Genomic DNA, 21,272 nt, shown 5'->3' with positions numbered 1-21,272 from the left:
AGTTGTAAATATATTGTCATGTAAGCCTTTAGCACCAATCCAATTGGACAGCAGGCTGCCATGAATGTTGCAGGGAACCTAATCTACTGTTTCCTATGCAGTTAACTGGTTTCTCTTGATGTACGGGAAAAAACATTTTGGCTCAGAAACTGGCTGCTGCTTCTGTAAATCCAAGCCTTGCTATGCCAAGAGTCTGCTCTAACGGATAAAGGTTATAAACACTTCAACTGCCTGATTTATGATGGATACCTCAGGTTTTTTGACCTTTGCATATCTCTCTCTGAAGATATAAATTTGTAGTGACACAGATTGGAGGCTTTACAGCAGTTTATGACATGCTAAATCTCAGGCAAGGCATGCCAGCCTCTTGTTTTGAAAGGCTAGTTAGGCTGGGAGTTGCCGTGCTCAGACTTCCAGGCAACATTTTGAAAGCAGGAATTTCTGTGTATTTCTTTTTCTAAGTTGTGAATTTTTTTTCCTGAGAATAAGCAATTGGTGCTCTCTAACTTTTGGTTTACACAATGACGCACCTGTTCTTACACTTAGTTTGAACAGTTATGTTTGAAGTCTGTATTGTTGTCAAACTTGTTTCTCACATTGTAATTATTTTGTAGGTGTTGTCTGTGAATGTCACATTGTCCTTGAATTGTTGTATGCAAGAGTAGCGCAGCTTGGCATGGCAGCAATGCTGTGGTAGAACAAGAGCTGGTTACAAATGGTGGGAGAAACGTTGGAGTTAGATGGACGGGTATCTTGGAGTGATCCCTGCATGCCAGAAGGTTAATTGTTGCCTCTGGATGTCTGCAACTCTGAAGATAAATCTGATAGAAATGCAAAGAACAACAGGAAAGGCTGCAGTTAATCTCTGTCAGTTCCACCCTCAAATACAACGATAAGATGCAAACATTCACATTCAAATTGATACAACTACATGTGAGTGGTTATTTTCCAGGAAAGCAGTGCTTAGTCTTGGTGAAACGCACCTGTATCTCACAGGGAAGGTGGAACCGAATTGCATGTATTGGTGAATTTGAAGCCGCATGAAATATGCAGGGAATAGCCTTTACATGAGGGTGCATACTAGGATTGAGACATTTCAATTAAACTCTCACCCGACCGGAGAAATGCTCATCTCCCCACTTTGGAGTGCATTCTTCCCAGTCCCTCAACTTGGAGCTTGTCATAGCCATTGGTGTTCTCCTTCACTGTGAATACTATATATAAGACTATAAATAAAACATACCTCTGTGCTCTTGACAACTCTCTCCCTCAGCATCAAGGGTATTTTGGAGGCCATCGCCGATCTCGGTCGGCCAATCAAAACATCTCTCTTGCGGTGGATCAAGGTCGCAGCACATTGGGGCTCATGGGTGTGAGAGTGTGTGCAGTGCTCTTGTTCACAAGGCCCCATTCTCCATGTTTGTTTTGAAAGTCCGAATCCCATCTCCATCCATTAGCTGGCAGGCAATTCACCTCCAGGGTTTCTCTTGAGGCACTTGTGAAATATTGATTAAATAAAAGAAAAGTCTTATTTTCAGAAGGCAAGACATTCTATGGGCCGCCCAGTGTGGGACTCCTGAGTGCTCGGCTTCAGCCTTCCCCCTCATGGAGTGCCCTCTATACAGAAGAGAAATATTAACCACATGAAATGCATAAGTGCCTGGACAGGGCTGTTATGTCCTATTCATATTTAACTCAGGGCACATCTGCCACGTCTCTCCCAAAAGGCACATTTTCCAAAGTGACTATGAGGTGGAAAATATCTCAGATATGTGACAACACTGGAAAACTGCATTTATTGCAGGATGTCTTCAAAAGATATGGACACATTGGTTGTAGTATTGTTGTGTGGGTGGCTGGCTGTTTAGATTTTAAATAATCTGAAGTAGCAATTGTCAGAAAGGACACTTTAATATTCTGTGGCTGTGTTCATATTATGTCGAGCAGACCCTGAAGCCATGTGAAGAACCCTCTTTGCTGAGTCAGATTTTCCGCTAATTGGATGATGAGTCAATTAGAAATACTGTTGTTTAATTATCTGTTAATTGAAGCAATAATGTTTGTGCTCCATGAGTTGGGAGAATGAACAGGTGAATAATGAAAGAAGTAATTGCTGTTTATGAGACTGTCAGGGAAAATATAATGATGTGACAGATTGCCAGTATTTCTTGAATTATTTTTCTAATTGTCTAGTTTTAACACTTATGATTGAATCAGCTTTTCCACCAGCTTGATCAACATCTTTATCAGCATTCGCATTGGCAACAGATGGTTTATTTGGGCTACATATCTTCTGGAGTTTGTTTTCTCCTCTCTTTTTCAGTCAAGTCTTTACATTAATTGAGAGAGCAATGCGGGACATTGACATTTCTGAGTTTATGTGAAGCTTCAGGGAAGCTGAGACATTATCCAGAACAGAAGGCGTACATTTGCATTGCAGTTTTGAGGCATCCATAATCACTATGGAATAGGTCATTTACAATAACACTTAGCGGGCTCCAGATGAATCAATTTCCTTTTGTCACTCAGTGGCCAATGATTGTTGTAAACATTTCAACTTGAGGCCAGAGAAACCCTTGGACACAGCACTAAGTCAATGGCCTGTCGTGAATCACATGGTCCTGTTACACCAGCAGCAGTCTGTTAGCAAAGTCATTATGTCCAGCTATACTCTCCAACCTCCCAAGGCACAACGCAGCTGCCATTATGTTGTCTTAAATGACTTCTGTGTGCTCACAAAACATAATTACTTTGGATTTTGAAAATAATGTTCTTTGGAAATTAAATTAACTAAACTGCTGTCCCGCAATGTGTTTCAATGTCATTAATCTCCATGTCTCTTTCTTCTCTAGTGTACATGCCTGATGAAGACGGTGTTCTTCGGGAATCCATCCCAGAGGAAGACGGCGAGAACGACACACAAACTGAAGAAGAATGCTCAGAGAACACCAGCCCCAAATTGTCCGAGGACAAAGAGCTGGACAACAAGAGCACCAACACTTATAGCAACCAGAACTCTCCCATCAGTGTCCTTTCCAATCATGAGGTCGAGTTGGAGTCACGCCTTAGCGACACAAGCGACAGACTCTCAGACTTCAAAACCTCCTCGCCACCTGAGAGCCTGGGGGATGTTCAGAGCCGAAGCTCCAAACATAAAGACGAGGTGGGCGGCAGCTTGGAGAAGATGAGGGCAGCCTATTCAAACTTTCTCTCTGATTCCTACTGGACTGGGATAGGGATGGACTTGAACATTGGCAAGAACACCAGCAAAGCCAACTGTGACAGCACCAACGGAAGCACCAAGAGTGAGTTTGACTGGCACCAAGATGCACTCTCTAAGACCCTGCGACAGACATTCTCCCCGAAGCCGACATCCAAACCTAACCTTTTCAGCTCTGTCCACCTGTACAGGCAAACCACCAAACCCTGTAGCTCAGTGTTTACAGGAGCCAGCCGATTTCGCTGTAAGGATTGTAGTGGCGCTTATGACACTCTGGTGGAGCTGACGATCCACATGACCAAAAGCGGACACTACCAGGACAACAACCACGGCAAACAGAGTAACTCCTCTGGTTCGTCTTCTAAATCTAGGAAACGGAATTTTCAAGATATGGAAGGAAAAGAGGATGCACAAAAAGTTTTGAAGTGCATGTTCTGTGGTCACTCTTTTGAATCACTCCAGGATTTGAGCGTCCATATGATAAAAACTAAGCATTACCAAAAAGTGCCTTTAAAACAGCCTCTCCCATTACTCACACCCAAATTGTTGCCACCATCAAAGAAACGGGCCTTTGAGACGGTGAGACCTTGCTCCCCCGACTCTACAACTGGTCTATCTGGCTACACTGAGGCACAACGGGCCGCCGCCATTTCAAATGCCAACAATAATCGCTACGGCTATCAGAACGGAGCGAGTTACACTTGGCAGTTTGAAACGTGCAAGTCTCAGATTCTTAAATGCATGGAGTGCGGAAGCTCCCATGACACCCTTCAGCAACTTACCACACATATGATGGTTACTGGACACTTCATCAAAGTCACAAACTCAGCCTCTAAAAAGGGTAAACAGTTAGCCCTTGACCACCTGGCCATAGAAAAGATACAGGGTTTGGCTAAGCCGGCTGCCAGTGACAATGAGGGAGAAAAGTTGTCTCCGAAAAATCCTTCTCCCGGGAGCAGAGAGAAGGATCGCCAGGGGGAAGGTACATCAGACAAAATGAAGGAAACTGAAGCTAAAGATGACAAGCAAGAGACTGAGGATCAAAAAGCAGACAATGGGACTTTTAAGTACCCTTATCTCCGTGAGGAGGATCTTGAACAGGACTCAGGAGGAGGAGGGGACATTCTTAAATCTTTAGCCAATACAGTGGCCTCTGCCATCAATAAAGCTCAAACAGGGACACCAAGCTGGAGTGCCTATCCGAGCATTCATGCTGCCTATCAGCTCTCTGGCTTCATCAAAAGCCCACCACTCTCTGCATCTCCTCCTACTCAGCTGAAGCAGACATTTAACCACAAGCTGAGACCGATTGCCCCAAAGGGGAAGTTATACCACGGTGCTGTGGGAGTTGAGGCTTCCCAGGGACAGCATCAAAATGTGGACATCAAAAAAGAAAAGGTTGGCATTAGCGATGGTAAAGAAAGTCAGAATATTAAGTTTGATCTGGTGGAGAATGATGACAGCGATTGTCAGGATGATTCCTCTTCCTCTTCAAAGCTTGATGCAGACTGTATGAATGAAGGGGGTGAAGCGATCAAAGGGAAGTTCAGCCCAGATTTCTCTGACAGAGGCAAGACACCGAGCCCATCTGCCAGCAATGGACGCAGCCCTACTTCAGAGCCTCTCGGTGACAGTCCAACTCTACTTGGCATAAACCCTCTTAGTGCACTACAGTCAGTTCTGAACAATCATCTGGGCAAAGCAAATAAGCCGAGTAACTCAAGAGCAGATAAACTATCTGCTCACACCCAGTCCATATTTGCTGACATTAACCGCAGCAGTGAGAAGCCAGCGTTAATGCTTGGAAATGCTCTAAGAAAGAGGCCCGATAACCCCTTTCTCTTTGCTAATGATGACCAGCCAATAGATCTGACAAAATCCAAACCCAGTAAGCCAAGTTCCTCACTACTCCAACCCTCCATGCCGATGCTCCATAAATATGCTCTGTCTGACATTGCAGATATGGTTAAAGTTCTTCCAAAAGCCACAACGCCAAAACCCTCCATACCATCAAGGATCCCAATGATGAAACTGGAATCCGACGTCCAGCATTATGAGGACATGTCGCCTGAGATGTACTCCATCCACAAGCGTAAAGGTAGACAGTCAAACTGGAACCCTCGCCATCTTCTCATCCTGCAAGCTCAGTTTGCCTCCAGCCTCTTCCAGACCTCTGAGGGTAAATACTTACTCGCAGACCTAGGCCCTCAGGAACGGATGTACATCTCCAAGTTCACCGGACTGTCCATGACCACCATAAGCCATTGGTTAGCAAATGTAAAATACCAACTGCGTAAAACCGGAGGGACCAAATTCCTGAAGAGCATGGACACCGGGCACCCGATCTTCTACTGCAATGACTGCGCTTCCCAGTTTAGGTCCCCCGCATTATTCATTTCCCATCTGGAAACCCATCTTGGGTTCCAAATCAAAGACATGTGCAAAATGCCGGTAGAGCACCAGACGAAGGTAGAGGAGCCAGAACTGTCCAAGGCCCTCAGCGTCAGAGCCACAGAGGCTCAAGTCACGGACGAAGACATTGACTCAAAGTTCAAATGTAAGCTCTGCTGTCGGACATTTGCGAGCAATCACGCAGTCAAACTTCATTTGAGTAAAACCCACAGCAAATCCCCTGACAACCATTCACAATATGTGGAAATGGACAAGGAGTAGATTTTCCTAGTATTGTCACTTTTTTTTATTATTCCCCCTTTCTTCCTTTTTTATTTCATTACACGGGTCAGATATTTCAACCATTTTTTTCAACTAGCTTTGTGTAGTGCATCATTATGACGTTAAAAACATTTCATGGACGGCAAAGACACACTGGTTAGAAATTGTATAAGGAAACACTAAGAGATACTTTTTCACCCTGCTCAAATGCATCACCAGTAATGAATTGTATTACTGCTTGAAGAAACATAATTGCTGATGTTTGCATGCAATAGCCCTGGCTATGACTACTATTTATTTGTATGATATGTCAAGTTTAAATTGTATTTCAAAGACAAAATAGTGAACTAATTGTACTTTACAACTTCTATAATACTGTACACTTGCATAATTGTGCAGCTGTTAAAAACAGGTAGCCCCGCACACGATAACACACACACAGACCTGTACAGTGTATTGCTATGTAAAGATGTTTTGTGTTGCAATGATAGAAGAGAAAAAAGCACTTTAATAAATGTTTAATCACCAGTTTAGACTCGGATTCTGTACATGACTCAAAAATAATTAGACGGTTTGGGAACAAGGATATTTCACATGTAAATATGTTTTAGAAGAAAAGAAAACAGTGTGTTTCATGCAACAAGGATAACAGCAAGACAGATGATTCCTGTGATACCTGCACCTTTTTTTACTTATTGAAATAAAGAGTTAACATTTAATAACAGCTTGTACATCTTTTTATTTGTTATCTTTAATGTTTCCTTGCAAAGTTAGTTTTTCATAATATAAAGATGTAAGATTTCCTGCTGAGCAAACAGATGATGGACAAAGAAAATATATATTATAGCAACAAATGCTTCTCAAGTTATGCATGTATCAGTAACACTTTTCATCCATAATTACTGGTAGTAATTTCTTGATCAGAAATAACATGGCAATTTGGTGCTTATCAGAGAAATTCATATATAAAATAATATAGAAACACTTTCACTTAATTTCTAGTGAAATCTAAAGAGACTTTTTTTGTCATTCAATTCAACATATATGGAGCATAACATTACCAATAATTAATTTATAAGGAATTAAAATGTACCTCAGTCTTAAAACATTACATTATATATATATATAAATTTTTTTTTTTTTTAAAGCTAAATTAGATAGTTATTTCCAGAAAATGTCTCTGGAAATGATCAGGAAAATATTCAGAAATAACAGACCCATAAGATAAAGAATTTTGTATTTAAATTCACAATATATTTTTTATCTTTTACAAGTTTTTAAATCCACGGAGAAGCTCAATGCGACAGCATAGCGTCCTCATACTGTAGCCTGCACTGCATTCTTTTTTTTCACCTCATGACTTTTAGATACACCTCAAAGATACATCTTCTTGTCAGACTTTATTGCTTTCCTGTGAACGGCGCTGCTGTTGCTGCTAGATGGTATCATAACAATTAAACATATTTCCTCCAGCCCTATTATTTCAAGGCTATTAAAAATAATTGCCTTCTAAATTCATAAACATTTTATGCAATTCATCTCTTTTCGAGCAATCAAGTCCTCAATTACCTCCACCCATCAAATCTCTGTTTTATAACGGCCAACTGACATTTGATGGCGAATGGGAGAAGCACACGGGCACTGTGGTGATTTGAATGCTGTGACACCAACTTGCCCCCTATTGTTGGAAATGAGCAGGCAATCACGTTGTTCATCAGATGACTCCTAATGCAGTTAAAGTATTCTGCTATAATTTCTCCCTGCATTTATAATTACTGTCAAAGACCACACACCTCAGTGAGCAGATTAAAGCTATAAATTATTTAGTGCCTTTCTTCTCCGAAGGATCTCTGATTTGTCTGTAGGGCCATTATGTTTTAGAGGAGCAACTTATTCTAAACTGAAGCAAGCATTGTCCTTATGATGCAGAAGAATGCGTTGCAAGGGGCGCGGGGGGTGGGGGAGAATACTATTGTCTGTTTGTGTTTATTAAGTGAAATTAAAAATGAGGCTTTTAAAAAAAAGGACAAGCAATGCAGATTTTTTTCATTTTTTACCAGCATTTATTTTTATTTTTACACTGCAATTCCCTATATTTTGATACACATCATTATTCAGTGCATACAGTATATACAGTATATATGCTCCCAGTAAATTTTGAAGATTCAGCACAATCTAGAAGAGATCCACCCACGGCTAACCGAAGAATAATGCTCTCATCAGTGCAATCAGGGAGGGAAATTAGTTGTCTCTGAACATAATTTGCTCTAATAAGTCAAAGTCCATATGGGACTCATATTTAGTATCCACAAAACTGCTAAATGGATGTAATAGAAAATTTAAAGCAAACTTTAAAAGGTTCATGTGAATAGTATCGTGCAATTATTTAAATGTGCATAAACATGTGGGTGGAAAATCAAAATACACATCAGCTGCTTCAGTTTTTCAAATAAACATGATGCTCTCTAATAGGAATACTTGAGTTATTAAATACCGATATACTTCAGGTAACACATCGCAGGTAATTAGGTGAAATAAACCCATAATTCTTTTGGTGGTTTATATTAATTCATTTTGGATGTTTGCATATTACCACAGTTAATCGCACCGTATATCTAACATGTCATGGCTAATTACAGAACACAGTCAGCTTTCTGCAATTACACACACACACACACTCACACACACAAACACACACACACACAACCCATACACACAATCTTGGTTTTAAACGAATTGATTATGAGATATATTTAGCACAGTCACATGCTCTTTCATGGACACAGTTTATACTTTTTCTTATTTATTTATTTTACAGTATTCTTCATTAGCCAGAACACTGGGCAGTCACATGATGACAGAGCTCATCTGTGTGTGTCCCGTCAATACGGTTCCTCTCAATAAAAATAAATGTAGGTTAAAGTCACATATCAGACCTTTCCTCTACATGTAATGAAGCCATCCTAAAGACCACATATATGATTCAATATTCTTACTATTAGCATCATTGATTTCACTAGCGGTGAAATTGTTTTTCAAAGTCTCAAATAAAAAAAGCCTAATTCTTCCCATCTTGGAGTTGTTTTCTAAAAGAGCTCTTATACCTTCTAATAGCTCAGAAGAAAAATGTAAGTATGCCTATAAGTAAGCTTGCATTGAAGATGCAGTGAAACCCGACCTTAGATAAATTGACGCCGACTCGTATTTGCAAATTCTCTGCCAAACTGTCATTAAACATGCTATCAAATAATGATAAGTGCACGCTGCTTGCTTGCACTGGCGTGTGTCTCCCTGACGCTGATGTGCTGTAATAAGGCAAATGTGCATCAGAATTTGCCTGCTTGGATACACACAAAACATTTACACTGTGCCTGACTTTGCTTTGCCCTGTGCAAGACAAGCATGGGTTCTCTGCATCATCTGGCCTATAAACCTGAGGAGGGGGGGGGGATAAAATGTTCATCACACAGCAGCAGGATAATGACTAGCTCATGTGTTTAATGAAGGGCTTCAGAACGTATAGCTATAATGACCCACATCCTAACTCCCTTTACTCCCATTTATTCTCCCCAAAGTCCTCAGGTTATTCCATCCCTCTGAGAAATACCCCAGAAAGAGCATTAGATCCCTGGATTCCTTTTCACAGAGATATCAGAACATTTGTCCCTTTACCTGCATTGTACGATTGGAGGTTTACTGACATGATGCCTTTTTTTTCAAAATGTGGAGGACCAAATACTTGGAATTAAAAAGCAGTGATGAATGATGTGCCTAAATCCTCTCCCTCTTTTTCTTTTTTTTGCTCAATAATATGATTTATAATGAATTCAGCCTCCTGAGGATGTGAGCTCATACAAGACAAAGAGGAATGTATGTATGTCTGCTCTCCTACATACATCATATCTTCCAAATAGCCCATAGTCCTCCACTGTTAATGGTGTTGCTTCAAATATGCTAATTAAGCAAAAATAAGTGATGAATGGAATACATTTGATCAATCAAGTAGGCCTAAGCCCCTGGTGCTGCATATTCATTGTACATCATGAATATGAAACCAAAGTCATTTATCAAATATCAGTTGCACATTTGTATCTTATTAATCATACATGCTGAAACTTCTGTCTTGTCATAAAAGCTGAAGGTTGATGAAGCACTTGCAGAAAGGATTAAACTCGGGGAACTTTGTATAGAGCTTCAGTTAGAATGCACAAAGTATTTTCAAACTTACAGAATCTTAAACAGTCGGTCAATCCTCCCTCCTGATGACGTTCACATGACCCTAAACCTATTTCGCCCTTTTTCCTGTCTTTCAGAAATTAATTTGTAATGATTTCTCAATAGTTACAGATATTCACCACTTCCTTGCTTTGAAAAAGGTTATTAATTGATTTTATAACTATAGCCAGCCTTTGGGTATGCTCTTAAATCATTTCAATCTACAGTATATATTACCTATTGAATAATGGGTTCATTTACAAGCCAAAAGATAAGGCTTTTTTTGAGCCAGTGTTATGTTTTGAAATTTATTGTTGGTTATTTGACCAAACTAAAATAGGGTTGCAAACAGTTTTAATCTTTAGCTCTTTTTAAACTCACATGTCAGTGTTTGTAAGTGATTGTTAATAATTTGTGCAGTTTTTTTGCACTACTCACAATTAATTTAATACCATTTTAATGTATTACTTGATCTTGTTATGTCACTGGGTCAAGATAACCATATTTTAGTTTGGGCAAATAACCCAACAGTATTGTAAAACATAGCCCAGTGATTTAAGTGTGAAATGTGGCATTTTGATGGCTGATTAAACCTTTTCTTCATTTTTTAAAACATTTTATTTGTACAAATGGATAGCCCCCGAAGACACATTTAGGGTGTCAGTGACCACTGAAATGGGTAAAAGTACAACATGTTATTGTGAAGAAGTGTAGTTGGCAGAAACATAAACAAATAATTGATTTATAACAAGTGAACAAAAGATGAATAAATAAATCAAAGTCCCTTCTTTTTTGCTGATTTATGATGATTATATAAAAAAGCTAATGGCCAAGCCCCTATGTAACAATGTGTGGAGGTTTTCATTGCGATCATATAGTGGATGAGAGAACTAACACTTGATTGCCAGCAGTTCATCAGTGCATCCCTCATATGTGTCACCCAGCCTGCCTCAAGGCAGCATGCTAGCTCAAATTGAAGCTGACATCTTCCAAATATGAAAGCAACAAATCACACATTTTTATTGGGCTTAATCTCCAGCCTAGCCCCTTGCAGACGTCAGCACAATCATGGACGCTGCTCTAATTCTTGCCGACTGCATGGCTGCTTGTGCCTCCGAAGCATCTCAGGACTCACGGTGCAAACACAAATGACCAGGCACCAGAGAGAGGGGTGACACCTGCGCTTATTAGGAGGCTGTAATATGCTGGAAAGAACATTTGCAACTCATGTAACACGATTGTGTTTCGAGTAATCTATGAGTGAGCTGTTAATAGAGGATGCGTCTTGGAACATGCCCAAACATATCGATTTTGAGATCAACAAAAAAAGCTGATGTCTCGTTTGATTCACTGGGGTTTCGGTTGTTTGTCTTGCACATTAACATCTGATATTTTTAATATCTTGCCTCTGAACTTCAGTATTGGATTCATGTTTAGAAAGCACTGCAACGGAGGACCCACTTAGAGGAAAGCAAAGAGAATTACATCAGTGCGGATGTTTTGTAGGAATATTTAATATTTTTGAAGCAGTTTGTTATTTTTCTGTGTCCATGTTTCCTCATGTTTAAGTTTAAATGTAATTCCCTTATTTTCTCCTCTATTAAATATAATATATATATACGGTTGAATATGGTTCTCATTAAAGGGAGCTCAGCAACCCGACGTCTGTTTACAGGTTTTAGGGAGTTCTACTGCAAATGTTTAAAAATATATTTTATATAATGCCTTTTGAGGCTCCAGTGGGAGTTGCACAAAATCGGAGGAAATCTGCCTCAAGTGATGTCACTTGACATTGAGTGTTGGTTTGGGCTGAAGACTACACATTTGAAAGTGCAAAAAAATCTAGGGGTGTGGAGTTAGCAAGAAATGAGCTCACCGGGCTCTGGAGCCCACGGCTAAAGGCTACATTAACACACATTAATTTCTGACTGAATTCATCGGTGGAAGCATTGCATTGTGGGTAATGTAGGCACCAGGATTTGTCAGAATTAAAAAATAAATAATCTTTTCTCCCTTTTTTGCCATCATGAGTCAAACAATAAGATAGGTTATATGCCAGAGGAGTGCAACACTAAATCGGCGGAGTACTGCTTTAAGGTTGGAAACTACAATTCAGTGTATAGATGTAGGTCCAGAGATGTGTAACACAGCTTCTCAGCTACCTCGGGATGTGTGGCTGCGGGGACACATACTGTAACGCTAGAAACAAGAAACAAACACACCCCAGCAGGAACCATAAAGACTTGCTGGGAGCAAACAGAATTCCAGTCACTGACATATTTATTTGGCCACTTGGGGGCAGCAAAAACAAGCTTTAACACAACGACATATCATCTTATAAAGTTGATATGGGGAACATGTTCGCGGACACAGTCAATGGACACAAAGCAACTTTAGCACTTGAGTGGCAGTGAGTTTCACCTGGAAGATATAGGTCTAATATTCACTCTTCTTTTTGCTCTGTTTTGGCCTCCACCAACTCCTAAAGGGGAATATCGGACTTTTAAGCTGCTACATGCAACGCTAGTTTTACCAACGAGTTGCTAACGCTGTCTGAGCTTCTTTTTTTGTTGTTGCTGAAAACAGCTTCCTGCTTCTGCTGGAAAAGAGGTTGAGAGTGAACCAAAACAATACATTGGTGGGCAGCACAATCAAACCAATGGGCTTAATGGTGCTTAATTGTTCCGTGGAGCTGAGGGGCATTTGAGAGTTGGGAGGTAACTGTCTGCGGTTTTGTCACTACGAGTGACCCCTTTAATATTATGCATCATCATTTCATCTATTGTTAATATAAAGCTATTTAATGGAGCAGCTTTCATAAATACAGGTAGCGTTTAAGATTAATGGTAGTTATAGAAGAGTATGGAAGCATTCTTTGCAGCAAATAATGTAATGCTTCTTTCAAATTAAAGTGATTGGCCTATTAGAGGAACGCCGCAGTATTTACTTACTTGTTGGATTTTGCAGAATCTTGGAAACATGATGAAGTCCACAGCTGTGTTTTCAAATATTCAAAATTACACAGATGAGCCCAAGAAGGAGCCGTGCAACATCTGTTTGCTCATTTATGTGTCAAACACAAAACATCAGACATGAATGATCTCACTTGGACCAAACTTGGAAAATGATGCATCTCACCACTGCGTTCTGGCATTTAGAATAACGCTGATTGGTCCAAGGGGAAATTACAATACAAAATAAAATGACACATTTGTTGCTGATTGGCCCAGATGGGGACATTTTGGGGACAGCAATGATTACTATTACTTTGTCTTACCAATCGGAATTTTCAGAGGACACATTACGGAATATGAAAGTTTTGAATCATTTTAGTTTCGATGACATTCAGCTGGATTCTCTTTTCTTTTTTTACATTGCAGCACAGTGAGGTATAACAATTATAAAACACACAAAAGAGCCCGGAAAGAATTTGACTGTCAGCACTGTGGAAGGTCGTTCTCGCTGTAAACTAACAACCAGAATTGGATGGGATTGGATTCGGACCCCTCAGACTGTCAGGAGACTTCAGGGTCTGTTGGCTCTGTTGCAGCCAGAAGTCAACAAGGGCACAAGAATGCTTTCTTTTTGCCACTGTGAATTCGTTGGCTTGCTGAAGCATTTTTCCATCCTCTCTGTTTTGTTTTTTGTCCACCTTTTCACAACAAGCATATTCTGTAGTCACACCTTCCTTTGATTAGATCGCTTCCTGATTTACAGCCGAGTTGGCCTTAAAGCCAGGAACACTTATTCCTCCCTTGTATTGGGCTACAGTGTAATTACCGCTGCCCCACCATATAGGGAACAATGACCTTGATTGATTGACAAACATGTTCACAATCTGCTGCTTTGAAGATAAACTGAATGAAATCTCTCTCCACCTTTGGATCCCAACGCTCGCCAGACGCAACATGAACACGGTAGCAGTGATACTTCAAAAGTAAAACGCAGAATCTCTAACATGTGACGTAATACTCGACAGAGCTGTATTATTTCAACAACTGAGTGTTCTCATTTTCCCTTTTCAATCAGTCAGCCTGAGTGGATGGTGGCCAGGAGGGGGATGGCTTGATGGATTGATGGAGGGACGAGGGGGGTAGAGTACAGAGCTCTCCACCTCGTGCCCTCCTCCGCTGTCATCTGTTGCCCCACAGCAGGCCAGAGGTTGTTGGCGTTTTGCTCACTTGTAATCCGTCTCACTGTCTGGCTGCCGGCTCTCGAGTCACCTGTCACTCAATTTGACATGAATCAGCATTGACGCCAGCAGATTTAAGCTATTTCTCTCAGTCTGTAAACACAGCCTGGGTCCATGGGCCCATAGCAACATAAAATAGCACAAGAAAAAACGCCCTCACCACCCACCCAAAACGACTGGATGTTGCCTAATGACCCAGAAGAGCTTGAATGCGGTTAGACGTATTTAGTTTTTTTGTGATATAACTCGCATTAAATGTGGAATGGCAATCAGGTTGTGTTAATGTGACATGACATGCTGATGCATCTCACTTTTCCAGCCCCGAGATGAGGACACAGTTTCAGACAGGAAGTAAATCCCCCATCAACCTGACACATGATGTTTTAATGATACATTTACCATGAGGTCTATGTACTCAGAAATTAAAATGATTGTTCCTGAGTTCCCTTTGAAATATACACAATTACACTACTATCATTGTATTGGTCAATTTAATCTTCAGTTTTTTTGTGGATTTCATGAACCTGAAATGAAAGGTCCCATTTGAACCTTTCTTGTCGGCAAATGTGATGAATGTGTTTTTTTTCCCCTCACAAAACATTTGCAAAATATATTTGTTTAAATATTTTAAATCCTGCATTGTTTACATAAATTCACAACACTGTTTGGTCACAATGATGACCTTTAACCTCCAGAACCAGGGAACAAATTTGCATTTAAGAGCTAGAAATAAGTTACACTGAGAGAACTTCCATTTATAATGATGACAAATAATTAAATACATTCAGTGTTTCTATTGCATGCTTCTTGATACTATACAATTTATTTCAAAGGAAAATATTGTACTTTTTTACACCGCTACATTTATTTTACGTCTTTACTAATTAAAATCTTGCATAAACACATGATGAGCTCATTAAATATGATGTTTTAATTAGTTATAGATTAAACTTCTTTCAATACATAAAGTGATTCAAATGAGTTACACTGCAAACCTAGATTTCTACATTCATGCATTACTAATGATAATCCAACACTCACAGGGGTCATGTGTCTGCAGTCCTTCAGCTTCGAATTTATGTGTGTCCCTTTATTTAAGTTATATATTATGTGCATGACCTTTACTTGTACATATTAGTATTAGTATTGCAACTGTTGTTTAAGCAAATTATCTGTATTCTTACTTCATCACTGTCTGGTTAATTATAAATAAGTAAAGGTTAGACCAGTCATGTTGAACTGATCTAGAAAGGATCTTAAGACATTCATAGTTCTATATTCATCAACATTTGTGACATGTGTATATCTGCACTGTATATTGTTTTCAAGGTGTGAGTGGGCCTTTTTCTTTTCACTGTCATAAAAGTCATTGTTGTGCCTTTTGAAGACACACGGCAAAGTTACAATATGTAAACCGCTAGTCACACTTACTTTTTACTTTACATGAAGAATTTCCCAAAACAAGAATATTATCGATCTTCTGCATGTTTTCAGATATACGTCCTCTCCAGCCACATTTGTCCAACGCCACAAAGTCATAACTGTTTCTGATTTCATGAAAAGGCTACCTCTCCGAGTGTGAATAGCAGCCACAGCAGCAGCTCCATGATCCGACGGAAACAAAATCCCACTGGCGAAACAAGATGCACTTCAGGAGTCTGTTTTTATGCAGACCATGCGTTGAATCTTAGAAAACCCAAATTGATGTAATGAGCAACAGATACGAGCTACACAGACAGTTGTCACTGTGGTCAAGATTCAGACGTGGGCATGTGCAGTCTTAAAAACCCAGCCACTGTGCAGACAGGGAAATCAATACAGCATTTTGTTATCTATCTCTATCTTACAACTTAAAAGAGAAGGATTATATGTCATAGAGTGAGCCCAGGCAGACTCAGGCGTAGATCTATCATTGTAGGGAGTCACAGGCCTTTTCCTGTGTAAATCATGTGTCACATGGGCAGCAAGTTCATTCTCCGGCCATGGAATACATTTAGGCCTTGGACACGGACCTCCATTTTTCACTTATGATCGAGTGCTTCCCTGCAGTGCTGGACCTGTAAGTAGATTTTTTTCCCACATGACGCCTTCATTGTTCGTTTTGTTATTGCTGTCCATATCAGATCAAAAGCGGGGGAAAATAGCGTCATGCGCTAAAACAAATGATTGATACATTTTAATTACTCCACTTCTCTTAGGAGTGCAACTGTCACAGCGGCTGAGGTTTTAATGTGACAAACGCTTGACAGCGAGACCGGAAAAGGCAAATGACACACTTGTGGCAAAGTTGTGAAGGTACTGGATTTCTCCCACCTGAGCAGTCAGTCAGAGGCTTCAGTGCCGTTGCACGATTCCCATAAACCAAAACCTCAAACAGAGCACGGGACAGTGAATGATCCGACTTCATCGTTTGCAGGACCCTCATCCTTGTGGATCGCCGTGAACCATCCCTCATGTGGAACGTATATGCTGACCGTGAGAGGTGGATGGAGTGAAAGTTTCGCCACAGGAAATATGAGCCGTCACACACTGGGATACGTCTTTTCGGGGCAAACATAAAGGCCTCTGCAGAAGATGTGTTAAACTACTTGATAAAAAAAGGGAAATGTGTTATTAAATTGTAATATCCAAGTCGTGATTGATTTGATATTAATGACCGTTACACAGCAAACCATAAATACATAAAGACATTGATCCCCAGCTTCAGTCTCACCCCCTCAACCCTCTGTGGTTGACGTCAGAAGGAAATCTTGTGCTGTAGGTACAGAGGTGGGAGCTGTATTCTACTGTATATTCTCAGTTATGGGTGCGTAGACAGGCCAGCAGGTAGTCACTCATTCAAGACATCTCTATTACATCTGTGAGATGGGGTCTTCCAGAGACAATCATTCCTACGATTCACTTTCAGCACACAAGAATCATCTTATGTCGTGAAAGTATGTGAGCGCTGAGATTGTCAGACAGCTCCCACTTTTGGCTTTCATCATCTCTTCCCAAAGCATTTAGATTTAATTTAAGTGTGCCAGGAAGTGCTTTCATTTTGTTTTAATGAAGTTTTAAAAGTTGGCTGATATATAATGTAAGCTGCTGCCACAGTCCAACTTTCACTTACCTATCATCTGTTCTCCGTGTGATTTCCCCGAATACAACGTGATGACCTGTCAACCATAACACCATGTGGGATATTCCCGAGTTCACTCAGAAGTTAATCACTGGTGCAGTGTGGGGTAAATCTGTCATACAGTTGCTCTTCTATGATGAGCTGTAAGTACCAACCGTATCTATGTACCACCCACCCATCAATCCATCGAGGATCAAAATGTGAGCTGAAACTGAAACGTATAACTATTTAAAGTCAACATCACATGCATTAACACAAAGGCCGACCTGAACATCTTAGATAGGAGCACAGACTGTGGGAATTTGGCTCTTAAGTCTCGCATTGCTGAACGTGACCCAAGATTATGTGAAACAAAGACGTGGTAAATGGCGTCATCTCCACAAAGACAATGAGATGTTACGTCCAATGTCATGGCATTATGTTGGACAATTTAAACAAAGGATTGGACCGTAGACGATATCTGCTTGGAAATGGAGAAGGGTCTGAGCTACCACATCAAGACGGAGGGAGAAAAAGGCATAGCATTTGAAAGCCTAAAGCCTTAAACTAATACAAAAAGTATAATCAGACTAGCAATCCCTGATGTTAATGAAGGTGTCACACATTGCACAAAGAAAGTTGTGCCTGGCAATCTTCCATTTTTCGGCTGCCTACACCAGTGACATTTCATCTCACATTCAAAGAGCGCTGAGGCCCCTTAATGAAATGCATAATTAACATATTCTAATTGTGCTGAGCACAGTGATGGTTTTGACAGAGCTCACTTTCCATGTCTAATTCAATGCTAATTTAATCTGTTCTTTTCCCGCCGACATGACCTTTCTTGATTGAGTTTCACCGCAAAGAATTTTCTGATGGATTGATTTATCAACCTCTTGAAATGCAACAAAAGTGCCAGTTTCAGACAGACGAGAGAAGCAACTGACGAAGACGACGGCGGAGCCGAAATCAGGTGACGGTGGAGGAAAATAATGTGATATTTTAAAATCAAATGAAGCCAGACGAACGATATAGAATTATGTCCCATGATACACTGGGGTATTAAAACACTCCTGCACAATACATAGGATTCTGAATCATGCAGGTCTAATGGCATCATTGCTCAGTCACAAGCAGAACATTGCTTAAGCCATTCGCCTGGCGTACCTTTAACATGCGGATTAAGAGGAATCTAAAGGCGTCTTTATGACAGAAAGAGCAAAAGATACCAGCACTATTCATGGATCTCCTTAATCTGAGTATTTACCAGAGGTTGATGCTGAGTAGGCAGCTAAGAGTATCTCGGCCCACTCTGCTGTTGAAATTCCCATTCTTTTATCATAGGAAAGAGAGAATTATCTTCAACAGAAGCAAACACACTGACGTAGGCTACAGGAGACTTGGTTTCACTTCGAACTACGGGCCACAAATTGTAGGGAATTTGTTGTTAGCAATAATTTACTTTCTGAAGACACATGCCTTTCTTTCCCTTGCAGTCCTTCAGATGTCAGATAATACATTTGCACTATTCTAAATGTAAATGACAGATATTCCGTCCAATGTGTGATTCCATGTCAGAGTATGTGGCAAAAACCTAAGTAGTGGAATTGGGGGAGAAAGCTGGGGATGAGGAGGAATGTGGAGCTGTCAGTCAGTCAGTCAGTGGGAAGGGGGATTATGCAGAGCTCAGAGCGGTAATTGAACACCGTCGGGCCCGCCCTCATTTACATCTCTCCCTTCTGCTGGCTTTGATTGGCAGCTGTACATGAAATGCCACATCAGTTGAAAGTATGTTGTGAGCTGGCACTAACAATCCTGTGGCTCCGGGGAGACCTGCCATATTGTAATTTGGTTATCAGGCATGAAGGAAATAATTCTAAGTGCCAGGAAATGTGAGGCAGAATAAATGCTTCATTGCTGCAAGTTGCCCAGGGTGACAGTTCTTATTTAATGTACAAGAGCGTCCCGGTGCCTGTAGATTTTGGGAGCACAGAAGGGGAAGGCAGTTGTAAACTGAGAGGTGGATTATTGTCACAAAGAAGATGGGTAAATGGAAGCCTGCAGAGAACCAAAACTCAAATAATCAATTTAAATCAAATAATGTTGCATAATATCTACTCCAAATAAAATTAAAATAAATGCACAAAAGAACATGTTCGTGTTAAACCCCTATTTTTAGGCTCAGATATGGAGTTTTTCCCGACAAAAGACAAAGAGACAGAAGTAATTTTAGCGTGCCGTTGCATCATTTGGTTGACATGTAGTGAAAATGGGTCCTGAACGCAGCACTTCTCTTAAGTGGCTCGGGCCTTATTTGTTTTGATGCTCTGTTTTTGCATGCGGAGTCTTTTCTCTTGAGATGGAGCTGTCACATCGTAAAAAGAAGCCCCTGATGCTGGCAGCAGCCCCCGGGCAAAATGAAAACAAGTAAGTGGCATAGATAAATCATGCCAGCCAACGTCTTGTTGATGAATCAGATAAGACCAGAGCATCTCAGGAACACTGGGCTTAATGGAGGTCCCAGTGGCAGCTGTGGGTGGGTTTATAATGACTGTCGAGAGTTTCTTTTGTTTACCCTCAATTATAACGCAGATTCATAGATAGATAGATAGATAGATGGATGGATAGATAGATAGATAGAGATAGTGATACAAATATACTAATTGTGATCACTCTGATATATTTGATATTTAGCATCTTCAATAGCTTTTCATTAGTTTTCACCAGATTTATTGGGCAGTGCAGATCAAGTTTGACTGATGTTGTACAGCTGTTATTATTCTATACTGAAGCCGGTCATTTTGATGACTCTACAGTAGAAACATAAATACAAGGATAGCAAACCTGGCTCCTCTAGAAGCGGCTTTTGTATTGCATGATCGGATACTGAAAAACAAATGAAATGTGTCTACACTGAATATCCTACCGATATGTTCAATGTCAACAGTTTGCCAAATGTGAAATTTATACAAACAGGAATTAACACTGAAAATGAAGCCGTTTAGATGATTACTAACAACATACAGTATACATCTGAATACAGGTTCATAGATAGATAGATAGATAGATAGACATCCCCGTCCTGCTTGTTGCTACACAGCTAATTATTCATAAACTAATAGGGTTACGAGAAAGTGGCCTCTGCCATCATCTCTCATGTGAACAGACGGACTGAGGGACATGATGGCTGACATTCCCTGGCAGAGTGCGGATCATTTGTCCGCAGGAACAGGGGCAGCTCAGTTCCAAATGCCATGGTGTGGGGTGCCCAGACAATGCGCTCAATGCTGGGCTATTATCCCCTGTGTCAGCAGGGATTGGCCTCCCATTTGAAGAGGTCCACTCGTCTGCATCCATGCCACTTTGAGGAGCATCATTAGGTGGGCCTGTCAATTTCCAACTGAGTGTTATCTGGATGCTATAAATACTGTGCATCATTCCTCCCTAAATTTGCCCTCATGCCATCCATCCAACTGCCTGCACTCCTGAGTCGATGGTCTGCTCAGTGCCAAATGATCTCTGCTATTTTTTTAAAAATCAAAACGGATAAAATAGCTCTCCAAATAGCCTGGTGATAGCACACTGAAATTATTTTTATGGTGCGTCTTCTGTGGAAAATGCAGCATATTGCACATCAGCACACGTCTTTGTTCATAGACATATGCATTGTTCGTTCTCATCCTCTCCCACTCTGTTAATTTTAGTCCAGCATAGATAGAGTGACAGGTGACAGGTACTGTATTGTAAGGCTGATATACATCAGTTTAAATAACACCTCTGTTGATCATCTGCCAAACACCCGATGAGATTCAAGCAGGTAAATACTGCTGAATGTATCGTCAACTGCCCGTCACTCAGTTTCTACTGTAGCT

General features: G+C 40.5%; 1 protein-coding gene across 1 annotated transcript in view; it reads left to right on the top strand.

Moving 5' to 3' along the window:
* The window catches only part of LOC130199514 (teashirt homolog 2), a 37,706-nt gene extending 31,285 nt beyond the window's left edge, over positions 1-6,421 (top strand). Inside the window, exon 2 of the mRNA XM_056423069.1 lies at positions 2,853-6,421. Coding sequence (XP_056279044.1) covers positions 2,853-5,893 — 3,041 coding nt within the window. The 3' untranslated portion in view covers positions 5,894-6,421. The remainder of the gene's footprint in view (positions 1-2,852) is intronic.
* The last annotated feature ends 14,851 nt before the right edge of the window (positions 6,422-21,272 follow it).

Source organism: Pseudoliparis swirei, chromosome 9 (genome assembly GCF_029220125.1).
Source record: "Pseudoliparis swirei isolate HS2019 ecotype Mariana Trench chromosome 9, NWPU_hadal_v1, whole genome shotgun sequence".
Taxonomy (NCBI): Eukaryota; Metazoa; Chordata; class Actinopteri; order Perciformes; family Liparidae; genus Pseudoliparis; species Pseudoliparis swirei.
This window is presented reverse-complemented; position numbering and strand designations above follow the sequence as displayed.